General features: G+C 43.6%; 1 protein-coding gene across 1 annotated transcript in view; it reads right to left on the bottom strand.

The window, feature by feature from the left end:
• The window catches only part of LOC135225778 (F-box/LRR-repeat protein fbxl-1-like), a gene marked incomplete in the record, with an annotated part of 240,007 nt that overhangs the window by 6,708 nt on the left and 213,084 nt on the right, over positions 1-20,215 (bottom strand). The window contains 1 exon segment of the mRNA XM_064265244.1: positions 18,647-18,750. Coding sequence (XP_064121314.1) covers positions 18,647-18,750 — 104 coding nt within the window.

Below are 20,215 nucleotides of genomic sequence, written 5' to 3'. Positions count from 1 at the left end.
ATAGACTCCGTCGTCCCCGACAGAAATTCGAATTTCGCGGTACACGCTACAGGTAGGTCAGGTGATCTACTGGCCTGCCGCTGGGTAGCAGGAATAGGAACTATTACCTTCTAAGGACAGATTTTATCTTCCACCTGTCTCCTGCGGGGAGGCTGGGTGGGCCATAATCGTATATATCTGCCAGGTAAGTATGTATGAAACTTTATTGTATCATAACAATATCATTTTCATACATTCAACTTACCTGTCAGATATATACTTAGCTGATTGGCACCCATCGGTGGAGGGCAAGAGACAGCTATTTACTGATTAGACGGGTAAACAACATACGTTGTAGGTAATAAATAAATAAAACCTTGGTTCCTATGTGTTTCGACGAAGGGTCGACTTCCTAGCTATTGCTAGTAGTCTGCTTCGTCTCAAGAGCCTCAGCGAGGATGTGACCTATGGCTAAAAGTTCTTGTAGATCTGTCAATAGGGTCTTATCCACTTACTTGACAGAATCTAGTGGGCATTTGTCAATGGGGTCTTATCCACTTACATGATAACACACCTATGCCTACTGGCATAATTAAGGAGCACAACACCGATCCCCATCACCTGATCCTAACACGAGGGTTTGTGCTTAATTTGAAAAGAGCTATCCCCAAACTCATTTCAAATAACCCAAAGAAAATAGTATACTTATGTTAAAATAAAATTTTTTAACTCACTAGTTAAGGATCAGTGTCGGCTCCCTATCCCAGCAACGTATCCGTAGACACGTAACCAAGAGAGAAGGATCTCTCATAGGTCAACTTGACCTCCTTCGTGCAAAGAGAAGACAACACAGAGTTGCATCTCCTGTAAATTACAGCTAATATGTCTCTCACGACATATTGTTATGGAAAGAACAAGAATTGTTAAAAGCTCGCACTTCAAGCGCTTTTAATTCTCAGCTGTTTGAAGGAATCATCAAGTTACTTAAGAAGTGCTTTAGAGATCACACTGTTCCAAAGAAGACCAGGGCTTTCTTTGAAATTGATCTCTTCTGGATGAAGCCTAGAGCCTGGCTTGCGCCTGGCTGGCGCCTCGCGCTTGGCTGGCGCATGTTGCTTGCCTGGCGCCTGGCTAGCGCCTTGCGCCTGTCTGGAGCCTGGCGCCTGGCTGACTTCTCCCCACTTGCTGGAGCTTCGAGCTTGTTAAGAGTCTCGAGGAAAACTGGCGATGTCCACATCGGACACTTTTTCTGATTTGTTTGCCTCTAGCGCATCTGCGCCAGGTTGGAGGCCCGCTCCTTCTCCTCATCAGACAATGACAGTGTTTATTTGGACTGTCTCCCTCTGGCGTCTTTACGCCTGTTCTGGTATTTTGGCGCCTGATTGGCGCTACATTGTCCGAAAGTCCTGAACATCCACAATCGTTTTTTATCCAGGAGACTAGGAGACTGGAGAAGGGTGGAAGTTCTTTCACTTTGAGCTTTTAGTCTCTCCGGCAAGGGGAGATGACTTTTAGTCAGCTACATCCAGTAAACGATAGGAAATCTAACAGTCCTAGAGACAAGTCTTCCTCCGAGGAGGATCCTTCTTGAATACTTCCGTTGCTAACGAGCTCTCTTCCTACATGTTGAGGAGTTTTCTCGTTGCAGATTCTTCCCTATCCTTGCCCGAAGGAAGGGAAGGAGCCTGGAAGTTTAAGGAGAGACTGAGCTGAAATTGGGAGGACTCCTGATTTCTAGCTCTTTAATGTATCTCTCTGAACCTTCTGGGAAGTAGTTTGAGCCCTCATTGCATTCCAAAGACACTGTCAGCAAACGTTTAAACCTTTTCTTCCTCTGTAGATGAAAACGTAAATACATTGCCTGGACAACGAATCCTCTATCTGAAAGCGTTGATTCAGGAATAAAAGGGCAAGAACCCATTGCCGAGTCTTTATAGAATTTGATTCCAGATTCCAAAGCCCAAAATTTCACTTGTCCTTTTGGTCGTTTAGGACCAAGAGAAACATTTGATGAGGAGCAGTTCCATCTTGTCAGAACACGGAATCTGAGGCCCATAATAGGATCCCATTCTAAGTATAAGATCTCCTACTCTTGTCGTATAGAGGTATTGTATAAGATCCCGAAGATCTTAATTCTCTGCTATCTCTAATACTCTTTGTCGAGACAGAGTATATCCTTTTACTGTGTTCATTGATAGCAGAAAATACCAAGGTGATTCTTCCCTCTGAAAGGGAAGAAAACCACTATGTGGTTCACAGAGGTATCGGAAGAGGACAGTTTCCCCCTTCCCTCTAGCACGATCTGCAGCAACTCTATGTCTTTAGCATATTTGAAGGAGTTATCAAACTTCTCTTGAAAAATCCTCTCATTCACGTTTACTTCTGGTCAGTCTGCACGCAGACAGACTCAGAGTAGATAGGTTTTTCAGGTCCATTATTTATAATAGATTCCGATAAAATCTCTACTCTTAGAAAAGCCTTCCGACACATGCTGAGAGAAGAACGTGACCTCTGTGAATCAAACCTCTCTATGGCCAAAACGAGGCATTCACCTTCTTCCTTTGATGCCCATTTATCTTAATATCTGTTAAGAATATATATAACTAGGGGAAAAAAGACTAAAGTTTATTCCCCTATTTAAATTAAAGATGGCATATCTTGCTACCCCTCTTGTTTCAAGGAAAAGGAAGCAGTCTATAGGAAGCTCGTTCGTCTTCTACCTTGCGAAGAGATCTGTGAATACTTCCCACAGGTTCTCACAACTCTTTCCAATAAATGTTAAACATACGTTAACAGTTATTATCGTCGATCGAGAAGGTTCACACGGACGTGCAAAATCTTGCATCGAACCTGGTAAGGATCGTTACATTCCGTGCCTGTTTCCAATAGGTTCACTTTTGTTAATGCGAACAGGGGCGAAAAAAGAGATTCTCGATGCTTCTTGCGATATGAGAGAGTCGTGGAATTGGTCTAAATGATTAAAATCCATCATTTTATCGTTTCCTGAAAGCGACCCTTTTCCGATTAGACGGGTAACGAAATCAGGAACGAATTTTGCCGTTACCGAGCCTGCTGTCTGAAAGGCTACTGGACTCTTAGGTTAATAACTTGCTAAATGAGAAATTATCTTGGTTGGTGCTTCAGCGCCAAACTGGCGCTTCTGGTGCTTCATTGCGCCAGGCTGGTGCCTCTGGCGCATTGCGCCAGGCTGGCGCTTCTCGCAATTTTGCGCCAGGCTAGCGCTTCTGGCGCATTGCGCCAGGTTGGCACTTCTGGCGCTTTGCGCCAAGTTGGTGCTTTCTTCTAATTCTCTTTATTATGTTATGTGCCAGAACATCTGTGCCTTTATGGTACCCGACATCCTTACACATGTTAATTCCGTTCTTAGTAGGAAAAAAATCTTATATACGCAGTATAGTCCATTCAGGGAAACCATTTCTGCCACGAAGAGAATGTTTCCCATCCCACTCATCCATCTTCTCTTGAGCAATATCCGATTCTAAAAAGGTTGTGTGCGTTTCTCGAAAGACTTGACCATACCGTAGTCTTAAAGTGAATTCTCTACTACATCCATCTTCTCACTAAGCATGTATTCTAATAAGCCATGCTTTCGTAAGCATGAGAGCATTATATAATATAATGTTCTGCTGCGTTAGAATCCTTTAATAATGTTACCTACGGTAAACAGCATTGAAAGGTTAGTATCTTTCTTATTGAAAGCTTCTTAGCAAAAGGCAGACAATATTTTATTTATGTTAGCTTAACTATCCCCTGTAACCGACTATTCATAACAGAGAACTGGATGGTACTGTATCGGCCTTACAATGACAGCCCGGCCGACTCGTTCGCTGCCTGGCTGCATTCATCATGAGTTGCCAGTTACTTCATTTAATGAAGGAATATAATAAAATTATTCTCGAGCCTAAGGAAGCTCTCAATAATGTAAATTTAAGCCAAACAACCTTTGTTAAATACCGAAGCTAAGTAGGTATTGTCGTAACAAACCTTTTAAGCGAAGTCCATACCAGGAAAATCCTGTAAGGATATAGATAATTCCGTAGCGAACCACAAAGGCAACTATGGTATGCGTATATGACTTGTCATTCAGTAGTCGTTTCTTACTACATTCTTTCCTCTCCGATGCAGAGAGAGAATGGAAATCTTGCCCTCTTCGTTCTTTTCATCAATAAACACGAATTAGTATTAGTCGAAAGAGATCGCCATGAAAACCCTAGGATCGAAGAGAATCCCTCAAATTTTTAATCTCTTAGATATAAGGCCGTATTCTACGCCTCTATTATCTGGAAGAGCCTTTAATCAATGAATGAGAGCTTGTACGAATCTTGTTCAATTTGCAAACGATTGCCACTGTTTCTGTAAATGGTTGGTTGCATTATTTTAGAAGGGGGAAGATTTTAATATCGTCTTATTAGTAATGAACTAATTTTTTCCAATAAAAAAAAAAAGGTCGCTAAGGTCTTATAACTGAGAGACCTGCCCCCTTATTGGCTTCCAATTCCGATCTATCTTCCATTTCCTGTCCATCAAGTTGGGAGAAGAATGAGCAACCGGAGGAGAGCGCCTGCTTTCGTAAGGTGAAGAGCTTTTAGCAGTACCGACTAACTTGACAAGGGCTACGGCCGCCTGTGCTACATCTTGAGTCCCTGCCAGGAAAAGGCCGAACTTGCTCTTCCCTTTATTGAATTAAGACTATCCTGACAAGGGCGACGGCCGCCTGTGCGACAACTCCCGTCCCTATCAGGAGAAGCCTTGAATGTCTTTCACCTTTCGCCTGGAGGACTCCTGGTGGTTGTCAGGCTCTTCTTGTAGGAGAAAGTGCCTGGCTCTAAGTAGGAGTATCTTGCCTAGAATACTCCTGGCGCCTGGAAGGAGTATCGTGCTCGGAATACTCCTGGCGCCTGGCAGGAGTATTGCGTTCCGAATACTCCTGGCGCCTGGGAGGAGTATTGCGTTCCGAATACTCCTGGCGCCTGGGAGGAGTATCGTGATCTGAGTACTCCTGGCGCCTAGCAGGAGTATCGCGTTTCGAATACTCCTGGCGCCTAGGAGGAGTATCGTGATCAGAATACTCCTGGCGCCTGGGAGGAGTATCGAGCTCAGAATACTCCTGGGGCCTAGGAGGAGTATCGTACTCAGAATACTCCTGGATCCTGGCAGGAGTATCGCGTTCCGAATACTCCTGGTGCCTAGGAGAAAAAATCTTGCTCGAAATACTCCTGGCGCTTGGCCTGGAGTATCGCGTTCCGAATACTCCTTGCGCCTAGAAGGAGTATCGTGCTCGGAATACTCCTGGCGCCTGGCAGGAGTATCTCGTTCCGAATACTCCTGGCACCAAGGAGGAGTATCGTTGCTCGAAATACTCCTGGTGCTCCGAATAAGCTAGAACCTTAAAAGTTATTATATGTGTTTAATCACTAAACGAGATTGATAATCATTTGATCAACAAATATTCTTTAATATCTAATTCGTTCTTCCCCGAATAGATATATTTTCATATAAATGTACCGATGAGGAATTTGTTGAAAAAAAAAAAAATCATTTCAAACCCCCATGGGATAGAGCCCCCGTTTTGTTGTACGGGGGACGAAAACAGGATAGGGCAATGCCTCTACCACCACTGCTATCGAATGATACATCATAGTTTTAGCAGTCCTTTTTTGAGGTTCTAATACCCATGACGAGATTATCTTGCATCTTCATTTAATCTACGCCGTTGAATCTTTCTTCTCCTTATTCGTCGAGACGATAATAATAAGGGGAACACATTGAATTAGGATGCCTTTCCAATGGCTATCCCTGGCAGTCTGGGACTTTCTACAGAACCTGCCGAGGGGACGCCTGATCAGTGGGGATTCTCCATAACCTCCGTAAGGCTTTCGACATTCCTTCTCCTCTGGGCCTGTGAGCTTGGAAGAGGTCTAGACCTGGGAGCGTGACAGAGCCGATCAGACGCACCCTCTATTGCAATGGGGAACACTATATTCACTTCTTACCTTTTAAGAGCTCGCATTTGAGCTACATCTATTTATCTTCAATTTGCAAATATGAAATTGTAGATTCTGTGAAGTAAGAAGGTGATGAGGATGCAACAACTACTAGTACTGTTAATACTCTAATTGCTCGTTAACACAAGAGCTAATAAAGCTTCTAAAGGAAGCGTATATAGTTACTTCTCTGACTTCCCCAACTAGGAAGAAAGATATACATTTCCTCAATCAATTTCTAACACTTATTTGTATTAATGAATAAATATAAGTAATTCCCTTTCTTGAAAGTGTTGAGTATCTACCGAAAACTTCGGTAGTTACACGTAATGTAATCTTCGAAATTTTCGAAGTTAATTTTATCAAAAAATTACTAAAAGTTAACAAAAGCGTATGCCGAACCAAAGATCCATTACTTCCCTGTAAAAGTTAGCCCAGAAGATCAATGGCGAAGAAACACGAAAATCAAATCAGGAGGGAAAGCAAACGTATTGTTTACATTCCCAGCGACAGAGAAAATCTGTCCTTAGAAGGTAATAGTTCCTATTCCTGCCACCCAGCGGCAGGCCAGTAGATCACCTGACCTACCTGTAGCGTGTGCCGCGAAATTCGAATTTCTGTCGGGGACGACGGAGTCTATAGCTAAGTATATATCTGACAGGCAAGTTGAATGTATGAAAACAAATACTATGTGGAGAGAGTCGTTCGATCTAAACAATTCTTGACATTGCTGAAATAGAAAAACAAATACTATGTGGAGAGAGTCGTTCGATCTAAACTTTTCAAGAAACTGCCATTTTATGTTTAATTTTGAATTTTTAACATTTCTTTTTAAAAAATTGTAATTTCATATCAAATTTGAATTTTCATGTCATTAAACACCAATTATTAACTAGAGAAATAAGATTTCAACAATAATTATAATGTGAACTAAGATATGAATTTTTCATTCATCTCACTCCATGTTGAACTAAACTTTTGCTATTTAACCTTGGGAAAACAGGGCATTTTTTATAACCATTGCTCAAGTGATATCAGATCTGTTCATTTTGTTCTGCAAGTTAACTTTTCATTGACGATGTAACTTGTATTTCTATATAGGCTACCTGTGGTAGTTAAGGGTTAATTATTATCTCATTTTAGTTTCTGTCTATATCATTCATTTTCTACCTATCCGTATATTGATAAGAAAGCTTAGTAAATAAAGTATATTTTTTTTTTGTACAAAATGTTACTGTCACAAGAAGTGCAGCATTTGGCAAGTCAAAATATTTAGGTTTTAGGCACTAATAGGTAAAAAAACAATCTATTAATGATTGTAATAACTCACATTTTCATTCAATTTCCGTAGTTTTGCACATATAAAATCTAAGGGGTTAAAACACCAAGTAAAAAGTGAATTTCAAGAGTACAACCTCATTTCTGGGCTCAGCCTGTGTCGCTCCGTGAAATGGTTCCTTTTGCACTCATTTCTAAGGTATAAGTAATGCTACAAATACCAGAGAAAAAGCTACATGGTAGTGCCAGAGTATTCTGGCTCTCTCCTCTCACCTTTATTCAAGGTGTCGGTATGGTATCTGGAGCGAGTGACACCACTACCAGAGGTCCCTTGCCATTTAGTCTCTTCCTTCCTCAATATCCCTCGTCTACAGAGGAGCTGATCTAAGCCCCCGCTACCCGCTACTACTACAACTAGCGCCTTTGTTTTCATTCCTTTCGATAGCACTGTTTACACTGCACGCGTTCTTTCTTTGTGCTGTGTTTTTCCATCTGGAATTCTTTGACAATTCATCATGGAACGTCAAGCTCTTGCTGCATCCAAGTTAAGTACTGCAATTAATGTTTGAGATCATTTTGAGAGTGCGTTTGGCATGATAAGACAATTTATATTAGGTTATATGCGGGAGCAGCAGCCCGAGCGTTGCCGTTCCCGCGCCGCCATTTCATGGCTCACCAACTGCGTGATGCTGTGCTAATATCGTGTACCAATTGGTCTCCCATACTAATTGGATTCGATTTCATCATTTAGCAGTACTATAATTATTCGTACTTTAAGATGCATTTATTATTGATGTTTATTTAAGAATTAGTCCGATCACGGGGGATAGCCTACTACCGAACCGCATGCTATCGGGATGTAGCCTACTCAGCTAGTCTTACAATTGAGGATAGTATCTAGTCAATTGTATGATAGGATCCTTATTGTAAGACACTCTTGTCTTATACGGAAGGACCCTGGTCCTTTCGTAGACTATAATCGTCCCTGAGCCACCCTGGCCGTCCTGCCCCTCGATTAATGAATTCGATACGGCATCTAGGCTAAGCCACTCTGAGTTGCCGAGCTAACAGTTCCAGATCGTTTCGATCTGCGATATTAATCCAGCTTCTCAAGGACACAATTCTTTCTCGCTCCATACTTATTTCTCTCTCTTCCCCCGTGTTAGGACAAGATAGTTATGTTATGTGTTGCTATGTTTGTTGTAGATGGCATCCAGTTGGCCTATAGGCCTACTTTCGTTCGACTGGCCTTTCACACCACGTGACTGTTCACCTGGCTGAGAGCGTCTCCAGTTGATCGTGCACGAGCCACCCTGCTACTGCCCACCCCCCCTCAGCCTTCCCACCCCCTCTCACCCACTTCGGTGGAGTGACGACTCGCTCACGCTACCTCAGGTAGCCGATCCGAGTCCCCCATTAGGGGGGGGGGGGGGGGGGGGTGGGGGGGGAGTAGGTGGGGGAGGACACTCGGTTGGCAGGCCTACCGTACCTTGCCTCTCTCTCTCTAGTGGAAAAGGGGGAAGCCCTGCTCGGCCGAGCCCTGGTTGGCCACCAGGCTCAGCAGAGCGGGGTACGCCTCGACCCACTATGTCATGTATCCCTCTCACTATCTTTTGAGCCCACCCTTTCCCACCCCGCTCCGGCGAACTCGGGACTCCGGTTGAAGCCGGACCCGACATTGGGAAAGCTAGGTGTATTTAGATACGTGAAAAGGCACCGGCCTTTCCATGGGATTTGCATGCATGTTTTATAACACATAATATAGCATCCACATTTATATAGTGTAAGTTATTATCTTACTATATCCAGTTAATTACGACTGCGGAGTTATCAACTTCGTCGTGTATTTAACTGTTCTACTCTGTTACCTCTCGCTCCTCAACCCTGTACCGGAATATTGGATTCTATCCTTCATCCCGGAGCAATGGGAACGGCTTGGAACCCTTAAATCTGTCAGATTTTATAGCTCCGGCGTCGCCGGAGCCACTGTGGAGTCAAAGTTGAATCTCCATTGCCTGCCTGGGATGTTACTACAGGTGTAAATGGTCACCGGAGCTGGTGGTAACAGGGTTGCATCTTCTGCAGTATATATGCTGACGCTGGAGTTACTCTGGCGGCAATAGCATATCGCACACAACCACAGACTTGTTCCGGAAGGTTGATGATACTCATGTATCATTTGACTTACAGGTTACCCATTGCCTGGAGGAAGGGTGCAACGCCATTCTCCAGGAACCCTGTGGGCACGTGGTATGCCGGGCACATGCCAGCTGCGCAGTTCGCCTCAACGACATGGTTGTCTGGCATCACGAGTAACTGTCGTCGTATGGGCCAACAAACACCACCGCCCCTTGGTGGAAATGAAAGTCACCTGCGAGGTATGTGACGCCGGACTATACATAATGATACAATGAGAATCAATGAATTATAACATACAATATTGCACTAGAATAAGTTAATCTATAGTGTTAGAATTAATAATAAACCCCTATACAGGGCACCAGGCGATCCAGGACGCTGCCTTGGCCACCCTGAAGGTATGGGTAGGCGGGTTTGGCCGGAACGCCAACAAGGGCCAGCCTTATATGCTGTCCCAGGACATGACCGCGCTCATCTACCCAGGAGCTAAGAAGGCATCAGCGGTGGACCCCATAGTAGCTGCCCCTCTGATCGCGAAGATCCAGGCCGCAGTATTGCCCGAGCCGGAGGAAGGTCTTGCAGAGGAAGTCGAGGGAGATGTAGCAGCCCTCGATCTGGACCGCGAGCCCATGACTGTTGACAGCATGGGCAATGGTAAGGATGGTAGCGAGGCAGGTGTTGTAGGGGCTCAAGGTTTGTCCTTGAGTCCATCTTTAGCTTCTTCCTCTTCCACTTTCTTCCAGGGATTCGCCGATAGAACTCAGTCGGTCAGACCGAAGTCTACATCGGTGATCCCTAAAGTTAAGAGTAAGCTGGACTTTAAGTCCATGCAGAAGTCTCTGCCAAAGAAGTCAGGAACCAGCTGAGTCACCAAGCCACCGGCTCGCAATACCGGGGCAGACAAGGCAAAGGTTACTCCCCAACTAAAGGGATCGAGAACCAAGGTTCCGAAGGAAGAGGCTCAGTCTTCTTCCTTTGACCCCGATGCATTCTCTGCAAATATCATGCAGCAGATGGGCAACATGGTTGGGAACTTGGTCCAGTCCAAGTTCTAGGAAATGTTCGCCCAGCTGTCTACCACGCTGGAAGCATCGGGCCAATCCATCCAATCCTTGTCGGAAAGGATGGTAGCCCAGGAGAACTTGATGGCGGGTCTCCGGGATAACATGGTAACGGGACTAACACAGTCCGGACAGGCGACCCAAGCATTGCCGATGCCGGACTCGTCCAACCTACCTCCATTCAAGGCTAACAACCCATGGAGGGTAGCACCACACGCCCCCTTTTTGGATGGTATGCTGACTATCGAAGGTTGCGGAACTTGAAGGCTGGAAGACTTCGAGTTCTATCCTCAAGGACTCCAGTTCCCCTTCATGGGCTATGCTCGCTTGACAGAAGCTGCCATGAGGAGGGAGGATAATGTCCCTAAGGAAACAGTAATCCTCCCCCGGGATCAAGCCCAACAAGCTTGGCTCCTGAACTTGGAGGAATGGCAATGCACCAACACAAAGGTCACTGCATTTAAGAGCCTGTTTACGATTTTTACCGTAGACGAGGACACTCCAATGCCATTCACATCCAAAGTGGCGGAATTAACATTCCAGGCAGCCAAGAAGGATGAACCTATGCCTCAGCTCCGGGAGACAGATTTGACTTCCCTTCTGCTCCCCGGATCGGCTGATTACTGGGTGGACGCACCAGCCACCTTTTCAGTAGGTAAACTCAAGCCAGACTGCGGTAACACGCTGTTCAGCGAGAGGCTACCTAGGCTGTCAGAAGCTCTGATCCAGACAGAATATGACGCTAGGATGAGACTCAGCAGATCCCTCAATTCGCCGACTATGACAGAGATGGCGTCTCTCATCTACGGAGGGGAGACGTTGTTCAAAATCATCACCAAGTCACTTCTGCATACAATGCAGTGTGACTTATATGATTTCATCATATCTCGGCGGAATTGTAGGAAGCACGTTCTGGCGGAGGCCAAAATCGCCATGAACCCAACAAGGTGATCGCTTCATCCATATGGGGCACGGGCCTCTTCCCGCCTCCGTCGTGAATGAGGTCTTGTTCGAAGCGTCGAGGGTCAATCGGAGCCTAAAGATTCGTTGAGGACTCGTTTCCAAACGGAAACCCGAGTCCACCGGAACAAATCCCAAAGCCAAGAAGCCAAGAAGAGGCCTAGGAAGTTCCAGCCCTTCCAGGCCCCCCAGCAGCAGACTCTGGTACAGGCGGTTCCGGTATCCCAAGTACCGCAACCATCAACGTCCAAAGCACAGCCGCAACAGCAGTTTGTGCTGCTGACACAGCCGGCACAACAGTCCCAGGCTTCGACCTCCTTTGCTGTCTCTCCGGCCTATAATGCAACCTTTGAGACCCAAACGCTTCAAGGGTTCAATAGGTTCGCCAGAGGAAGCCGAGCTAGAGGCCCCTCCTGTCACCGGGGCACCAGAAGAGCCACCAACCGGGGGCAAAGGCTTTCGGGGAGCACGAGGTGGCCGACCATCGGCAAACCAGTGAGGATCCCCAGGTAGGAGGGAGACTGTACCTCTACCGACACTGGTGGGGGTTCAGCAACTGAGCACAGAGCATTGTGACCAAGGGTCTGGGGTGGAGTTGGCTTCAAGGTCCTCCTCCATCCAACACCTTTTACCAAAAACCAACAGCGGAATTGATAGAGTATACCCAAGAACTCCTTCAGAAAAGGGTACTATCAAGAGTCAGAAACTTAAAGTTTCAAGGGCGCTTGTTCAGCGTGCCAAAGAAAGACTCGAACAAACTAAGAATAATTCTAGACTTGTCCCATCTGAACTCATTCATTCACTGCGACAAGTTCCGAATGCTGACCGTTTCGCAGGTGCGGACCTCACTTCCTCGTGGGGCCGTCACCACCTCTATAGATCTTACAGATGCCTACTATCACATCCCAATAGCAAGACATTTCCGCCCATTCCTAGGCTTCAGACTAGGAAAGAAAGCTTACTCCTTCAGAGTAATGCCATTTGGGCTCAACATAGCGCCCAGAATATTTACAAAGTTGGCGGAAACAGTAGTCCAGGAGTTGAGAACTCAGGGAATAATGATAGTAGCCTATCTGGACGATTGGCTCGTATGGGCCACAGATGTCGAAGAATGCCGCAAGGCGACGGACAAAGTAATAAAGTTTCTGGAATATTTAGGTTTCCAGATAAACAGAGCCAAGTCCCGGCTAACTCTGGAGTCACGCTTCCAATGGCTAGGAATCCAGTGGGACCTAAACTCTCATACTCTATCAATACCACTGTTAAAGAGAGGAGAAATAGCCAAGGCCACAAGACAATTTCTCAAAAACAAACAGACGTCCCGGAGGAACCAGGAAAGAATCCTAGGTTCACTCCAATTTGCATCAGTGACGGACGTTCTAACGAAAGCCAAACTAAAGGATATAAACCGGGTTTGGCGCTCGAAAGCGAACCGAAGATCCTGGGACAAGATGGCTCCCATTCCGGTGATCTTACGCAATAGACCCCGCCCTTGGCCAGAAATCAAGAATCTGTCGAAGACAATATCCTTGCAATTTCCTCCGCCGGCGCTAGTGGTCCACACAGACGCCTCACTAACCAGCTGGGGTGGTTACTCACAGTACAAGAAGGTACAGGGAACCTGGTCAGTATCATTCCGCCAGCTACATATCAATGTACTAGAAGCTATGGCAGTGTTTCTTACCCTGGAAAGACTTCTACCAGCCAAGAAGACTCATATCAAGCTGGTATTAGACAATGCAGTAGTAGTTCACTGCATAAACAGGGGTGGCTCCAAATCAAGCCACGTGAACTATGTCATGATAGCCATATTTGCCCTAGCAGACAGGAACAAATGGCACCTGTCAGCCACTCAACTAGCAGGAGTGAGAGACGTGGTGGCGGATGCCCTGTCACGATCCACCCTGCTAGAATTGGAGTGGACTCTGGACAAGGAGTCAATCAAATGGATCTGTCAACAGGTACCAAGGCTTCAAGTGGATCTCTTTGCCACGGAGTCAAACCACAGACTTCCTTGTTATGTGGCCCCCAACCTGGACCCTCTGGCTTACGCCGCAGACGCTATGGTCATAGATTGGAATGTTTGGAAGAGAATTTATCTCTTTCCTCCAGTGAATCTACTCCTGAAGGTCCTGAACAAGCTCAGAACTTTCAAAGGTCACTTGGCACTAGTAGCCCCCAATTGGCCCAAGAGCAATTGGTTTCCTCTACTACTGGAATTGGGACTCCGGCCTCAACGGATTCCCAATCCCAAACTGATGCAGTTGGTACAAACGCGGACTGTGTCCGCTTCCTCAGGAATTCAGAAAGCCCTAACTTTATGGATTTCATGAAGTTTGCGGCCCAGAAAGATGCCAACATCGATCCTCAAAACATTTGATTCTTAGAATCCGACAAACGAGAATCAACCTTGTGTCAATATGTCTCAGCAGTAAAGAAACTAGCTATATTTTTAAAGGACTCAAATGCACAAACCATGACCACGAATCTGGCTATAACCTTTTTTAGAACCCTGTTCGAAAAAGGTTTAGCAGCAAATACAATTACTACTACCAAATCGGCACTTAAGATCTTCCAATTTGGGTTCAATATTGATCTAACAGATTCGTACTTTTCATCTATTCCAAGGGCCTGTGCTTAGACTTAGACCAACTGAGAGACCCAGGACGGTCTCATGGTTTTTAAATGATGTCCTTAAATTGGCTTCTGACACTAATAACGATTCATGTGATTATATCACTCATATAATCCCCTAAGAAAAACGTTATTTCTAATAAGTTTGCCATCAGGAGCCAGAATTTCTGAACTGTCGGCCCTATCTAGGGAACCAGATCATATTGAGTTTCTCCCTTCAGGAGAACTACTACTCTTGCCAGATCGTCAATTTTTAGCCAAGAATGAGGACCCACAAGATAGATGGGCTCCATGGAAGATTGTCCCACTTCCTCAGGACCCGTCCTTATGTCCAGTTAATTCCCTAAGAGCATATTTAAGCAGAACTGCCCTGATATCTTCAGGCCCTTTGTTCATTGGGGAAAAAGGTGGCACTATTTCCCTAAAAGGAATTAGACAACAAATTTTGTACTTTATAAAACAAGCTAACCCGGAATCTTTTCCACGGGCACATGATGTTAGGGCAGTAGCCACCTCAATTAATTATTTTCAACATATGAATTTTGACGATCTCAAGAAGTACACAGGCTGGAAGTCCCCGACAGTATTTAAACGCCACTACTTAAAGTCATTAGAGACCCTTAAATTCCCAGCAGTGGCAGCTGGAAACATAGTTTCCCCTGATACTGCTTAAAACATTAATAAGTAGTTATTCAGCCTATGGCTCTCTTTGCATCTCTCTCTCTCCTACCTGCCTCGTTAGCATTCTTACCGTAGTTTGGTCGTTACTGGGTTTTATACTTTACCTTGGATGGCACTTTCTATGTATACTGATGATTTGGACTGTATATATTTGTATCTGGGTCTAATTTCTGTATATTATATTCTTGTTAATTGGTGTGTATTACTTTAAGCTAATTGTTTGGTTATTTAACCCTGTTGTGTAGATAAGTTTGATTTTAAGGATCATTAAAACGATTACCTGTTTCATACCTTTATTGATTATTGTAGGATTAATGATCTAGATTATAGTATTTAATCCTAATCTTGTTTTAATTTACCTTATATTAATTAATTATCTGCACTAACTTTCCAAGCTGGTGGACCAATTCTTTGTTACTATTTCTCGGAGCGACACAGGCTGAGCCCAGAAAAGGGATTTTGACGAAGGAAAAATCTATTTCTGGGCAATGACCTGTGTCACCCAGTGAAACCCACCCCTTCTCATTCTTCCGCACCCTATCTGGCCCAAGCTTGGTGCTATCTACAGGAATGAAAACAAAGGTGCTAGTTGTAGTAGTAGCGGATAGCGGGGCCTTAGATCAGCTCCTCTGTAGACGAGGGATATTGAGGAAGGAAGAGACTAAATGGCAAGGGACCTCTGGTAGTGGTGTCACTCGCCTCAGATACCATACCGACACCTTGAATAAAGGTGAGAGAGCCAGAATACTCTGGCACTACCATGTAGCTTTTTCTCTGGTATTTGTAGCAATACTTATACCTTAGAAATGAGTGCTAAAGGAATCATTTTACTGGGCGACACAGGTCATTGCCCAGAAATAGATTTTTCCTTCGTCAAAATCCCTTTTTTCCTATCAGATGACATCATAAGGAACAAAATAAAAGCAATTTCATCTTGTTCTAAAGATTTGGTCCTTTGACCACAGCACTATTTTAATAAAGTATGCTTGAGAGAGGGTCTGCTGCCTAATTATTACTATTAATTATTATCAATATCTGATGAGGTTAGGAGAGCCCTGGGGAAGAAAATTGGAAAAGCCACAAACCATTAAGGTTCACAACTAATTTTCTAAAAAGCACTGTAAATTTAGTCATTAATGAGTTTACAACAATATATGACATAAAAAATAGATGGAATTGACAATGCAAGAAAAAAGTACACAAACAATATTATTATTATTGTTGTTATTGTTATTGTTCAGCGATACTTTGCGCCCTTGGACACGAAGCCCCAACTAGAGGACTCCGAAAGTGATAAAGAACCAACCAACGCTTGACTAAGAACCCCTTGCAAGAAGAAACTAACTGCACTTTGGAAATGGAACAAGATGGGCACCTAGGGGAAACCAAATAAGATTCTCGTAAGAGGTAAAAGTTCCTCAATATGTGACAAATAAACTTTGAGAGCTCGTACCGGACACAGCAGCATTTGTGATCTGTCACCTACTATACGATCATCCCACAATGCTGCTGCAACTCTTCTTAAGTATGACAAGACGACGTGAATTGACCATTGAGGAGACATCTTGTTTCTAAAAGACTGTTGCTGAGCGCAAGAGATGCCCTCAACAGAACTTTCTTATGAATGTCCGGATAGTGCTGAGGCAGATGATTCAACAAGAAGCCCCTCCTCTCCTTGACAAGAACATAGTACAGCCAGCTGAAATGTAAGTCTGGTATGCAAACCCCATCGAAACCTAAGTGAAGAGGTTGTCAAACAGTCCAGGATCTGAGAAACATCCTTCAACTCTCACTACATCCACATAAAGTGGGACAAGGCCTCCCACTGGCTGTGAAAGGTGTCTTCCAAATATACACGAATCAGTGAAGGAACCCAATAGAGAAAAACCTCAACTGACTCATAAACCGGAACTCGGACTCCAGCAGAAGAGTTACCCGCTACCTCATACAGAAAGTAATCCTAGCCTAGAGTCATCTTTCCCAAAAACTGCCCAACTCAGCTGAAACCAGATGTTTGAGAGACTACTGGTTTAGCTGAATGCAACATATCAAATATTACTTGAATTAACTGTGAGATTCCTCCAAAGCCTGGACTGCAGAAAGAGAGAATGGACAAAGTCCACCATCCGTTTCTACTCGCTTTCCTTCTCCGGAGAAACAAAAACCCACAACTAGCACCCGATTCTCTCTTCAAGGGTATCTATCCTCTGTCAGACCTGTCCGACTGGACTGGAATGGGGAAAGGAGAAAGGATAAACCCCCATAAGAGCAGCACCCCAAGAACCCAGAACTTACTACACCTGGCTGCTCGATACCAAACTGACATACAGGATCCCATCATATCTGAGCCACTCGGAGGCTTGCGGTTCTCCATGACCCCCGGCACCCATTAGGGCTGGTTCTAGAATAGGCAGGGATGGCTGAAAAAGAACTATTAGAATCAACAATACTACGACTACCACTACATATTTCTATTTTTAGTTAAATTATTCGTCAGGCTAGACTTACTAGATGATAACCTGTCCCCTAATTTCTTGAATAACTAACTCTAATGCTTCCTTGTCTCCTGACCATGACAAACATCTCTGACTGGTACTACACTGAACCTTCCTATACAATATAACAAGAGAATGTCGATCATGTGTGAGGGTACTCATCTTATGCTTGCAGGGCGTGCAGAACCAATGAACACCATGTCCAGCAGTAGAAGGCTCGATCATCAAACTGAAGATGATGCAGAAGCCGACGCATTTGCAGACAGCGACGTTTATTTTCTAACTTATCCATAGCGAGTACAAAGTACTGATCCAAAGTCAAATAGGGAGAAAACAGTCCAAAATCATAATCTGATATCCAAAATATGAAAACTCTTTAAATGGGGTCGGGCTAAAAGACCAAAAGTTTGCCTGTAGTGGGACTAATCCACACAGCATGGCAAACAAGAATCAATTGAGGAAAGAGGCCTCTGGTGGCTGGTATTTGCAGCAGTGTTGCCAACGGTAACACATGTAACTAATTTGACTAGATTACCCCCTTAATGGGTAAATATGTGGGGATATAGTTCAGGCTGGTCAGTGACCAGGGCTAATTCAGGTGTTCAGGAAGTGTATTGCAATACTAATATTAAACCTCATAACCATTACAAACAGTCCCAGTTATTGGCCAAGGTTCCATTCTGACAGCTTGATAAAGTGAAAATCGCCAATATCCATAAAACTGGCGATTTTGGCACCAATAACCGGTTAATGGCACCTCTGTTAGGCATGTCCCTGTGCCAATACTCTATTATCAGCGTCAATAACTGGAGATTGGTGCATTTTAGCCCAGAATATTGGCACCAAAAATCGCAGATTTTCAGCGCTAGGCGTGTGGCATAAAACCAGATCACCATAACTGGGGACTGTTAGTACTTAGTTTCATCACTGAAATGTTTCTAGAGACGCCGGCCCAAAATTAACTGGTTGGTTTCAACCTTCCACTGCAGACCCCATACTGCAGCAGTAACTGATCATGATACAGAGCTGGGGATTTTTCATCGCCCTTGGGATACGTGAACCCCCGCCATACAAGTGGCATTCTACGACACTAACCACTATACCAGCGGACCAAACTTTACCTTGCCTCACATCAGGAAATGGATCATAAACATATTCCCAATTATTCAAGCCCTTTAAATTCATCTAATATGTACATAAATACCCCCATGCCAGTTCTTACAACTAACTACCATAACCTGATTTGACTTTTCTTCCTTGCCACTTGATGCACAATTCTACATAAATGTTATCTTACTAAATCCAGGACACAGTATATTTGAGGTTCAGGATTTTTCTGTTAAGCATGCATGCTATATCTACTCAAAAGAATAACAAGGAGAATACCGAAAGAAGTTATATCAAGTATACTTACAAAATGGTCTTGATAGACAAAGTCATCCAGAAGACTGTTGTCACTGCCATAACCATACATCCAGTATTCATCATCTAAGCTATCTCCAGAGAAAATTGAATCAGCTGAAAAGAAATCTATGCATTAGGAAAGTAAAATAGTTAAAAGTACATAACTGAAAAAATAAACATTGCCACCTACCACTAACACAAGACATTTTTAAAAGACCTAGAGGGAATTAGAATTAGTTCAAAGGAGTGAAGTAACTTGAGTGTGTCACACTACCTAGATTGTAAATACATAACACTGTAGCAATGTATACTCTTGAAGCTTTACAAATGAAATAATCATGTATGGCTAAAATATACTACGATGAAACTCAATTTTCAAAAACAAACAGCAAACACAAAGCCCTATGGGCCATTAAATATTCAGTTTCTTCTCTCTTACCAGTAATGAGCATACAAAATGGAAAGAGATTAAAGAATGTTAATTGCCTGCAAACGAATAGCTTTTTCACCACATCCCCATAATGAATTTTATGTAACAAAGCCTATTTCAATATATTTTAAACCCTTCAGGACCTTGATGTTTCTATGACGTCATGGAGGGTGCGTGACGCTCCCCGTGATGTATATATGTCGTCATGACCCCATAGCACAATAGGAAAGCTTGTAGTGTTGGGGTTGTCTCCTATTGGTTTTTGCAAGCATTGGGGAGCTATACAAACACACACTAAGCTCCTCCTGCTTTTCTTTCAGCCAATCATGGACATTCCTGGCTATGATGTCACAGCCTCCTCATCAGTTGATGCAGAGTCATGGTTGAGTTCACACGTTTTTTCACGATTTTCTTCTTTTTCTCTGATGATTTTTTTTGTTTTATTTGCATCTTTACTGTGAAACCATGAGTGAGAACAGTGATATTTCTTCTAAAGAATATGTTCCTTCTGAGGAAGAGTATGAGAGTAGTGACAAGCTCTAGAGTGATGAAATAAGTGACAATAAACGTGGAAGAACAAGACTTCATGACGTTTTTTCAGGGATAAATCGAGCGCTTGGGGATGCATATAATTTTTTTTTTTTCATGATAACATGATGAAAACTCTTTGTTCATGGGCTAATGAAAGAGCTGCATTATTTTTTCAAGAAAATCCCCAAAAAAAGGGGAAATTCATGGGTTGGTATGGCGAGAAGTAAAAGTAAATGTATAGTATGCACATGTGTATATATGACTTCACATTCATTTCCGATGCTAGTAAAACCTTTTCTTTCAGGGTTAAACAGACTTCAGGGTAAGCTGGGAAAATGCAGGATGCAGCATCTCACTGATTATGCGTCATGCAGTACCGAAGGGGCTACAAGGCTTGCTAACCCCCTAGGTCTTAAAAAACAAAATACATATTCAATTTCTAGGTTGTAATTTATATTAAAAATAAAAAAATACAAGGAGTTACAGTTAATTTAAGAGAAAAATTTGGAGCAAAATTATTTTCCCTAATGCTAAATTTAATTTCAATAGTTACAATATAAACCTTTAAAGTTTCATTAAATTTTATGTAATTATCTTTGAAATATAGATTTTTACTTC

Source organism: Macrobrachium nipponense, chromosome 13, assembly GCF_015104395.2.
Source record: "Macrobrachium nipponense isolate FS-2020 chromosome 13, ASM1510439v2, whole genome shotgun sequence".
Classification (NCBI taxonomy): Eukaryota; Metazoa; Arthropoda; class Malacostraca; order Decapoda; family Palaemonidae; genus Macrobrachium; species Macrobrachium nipponense.
This window is presented reverse-complemented; position numbering and strand designations above follow the sequence as displayed.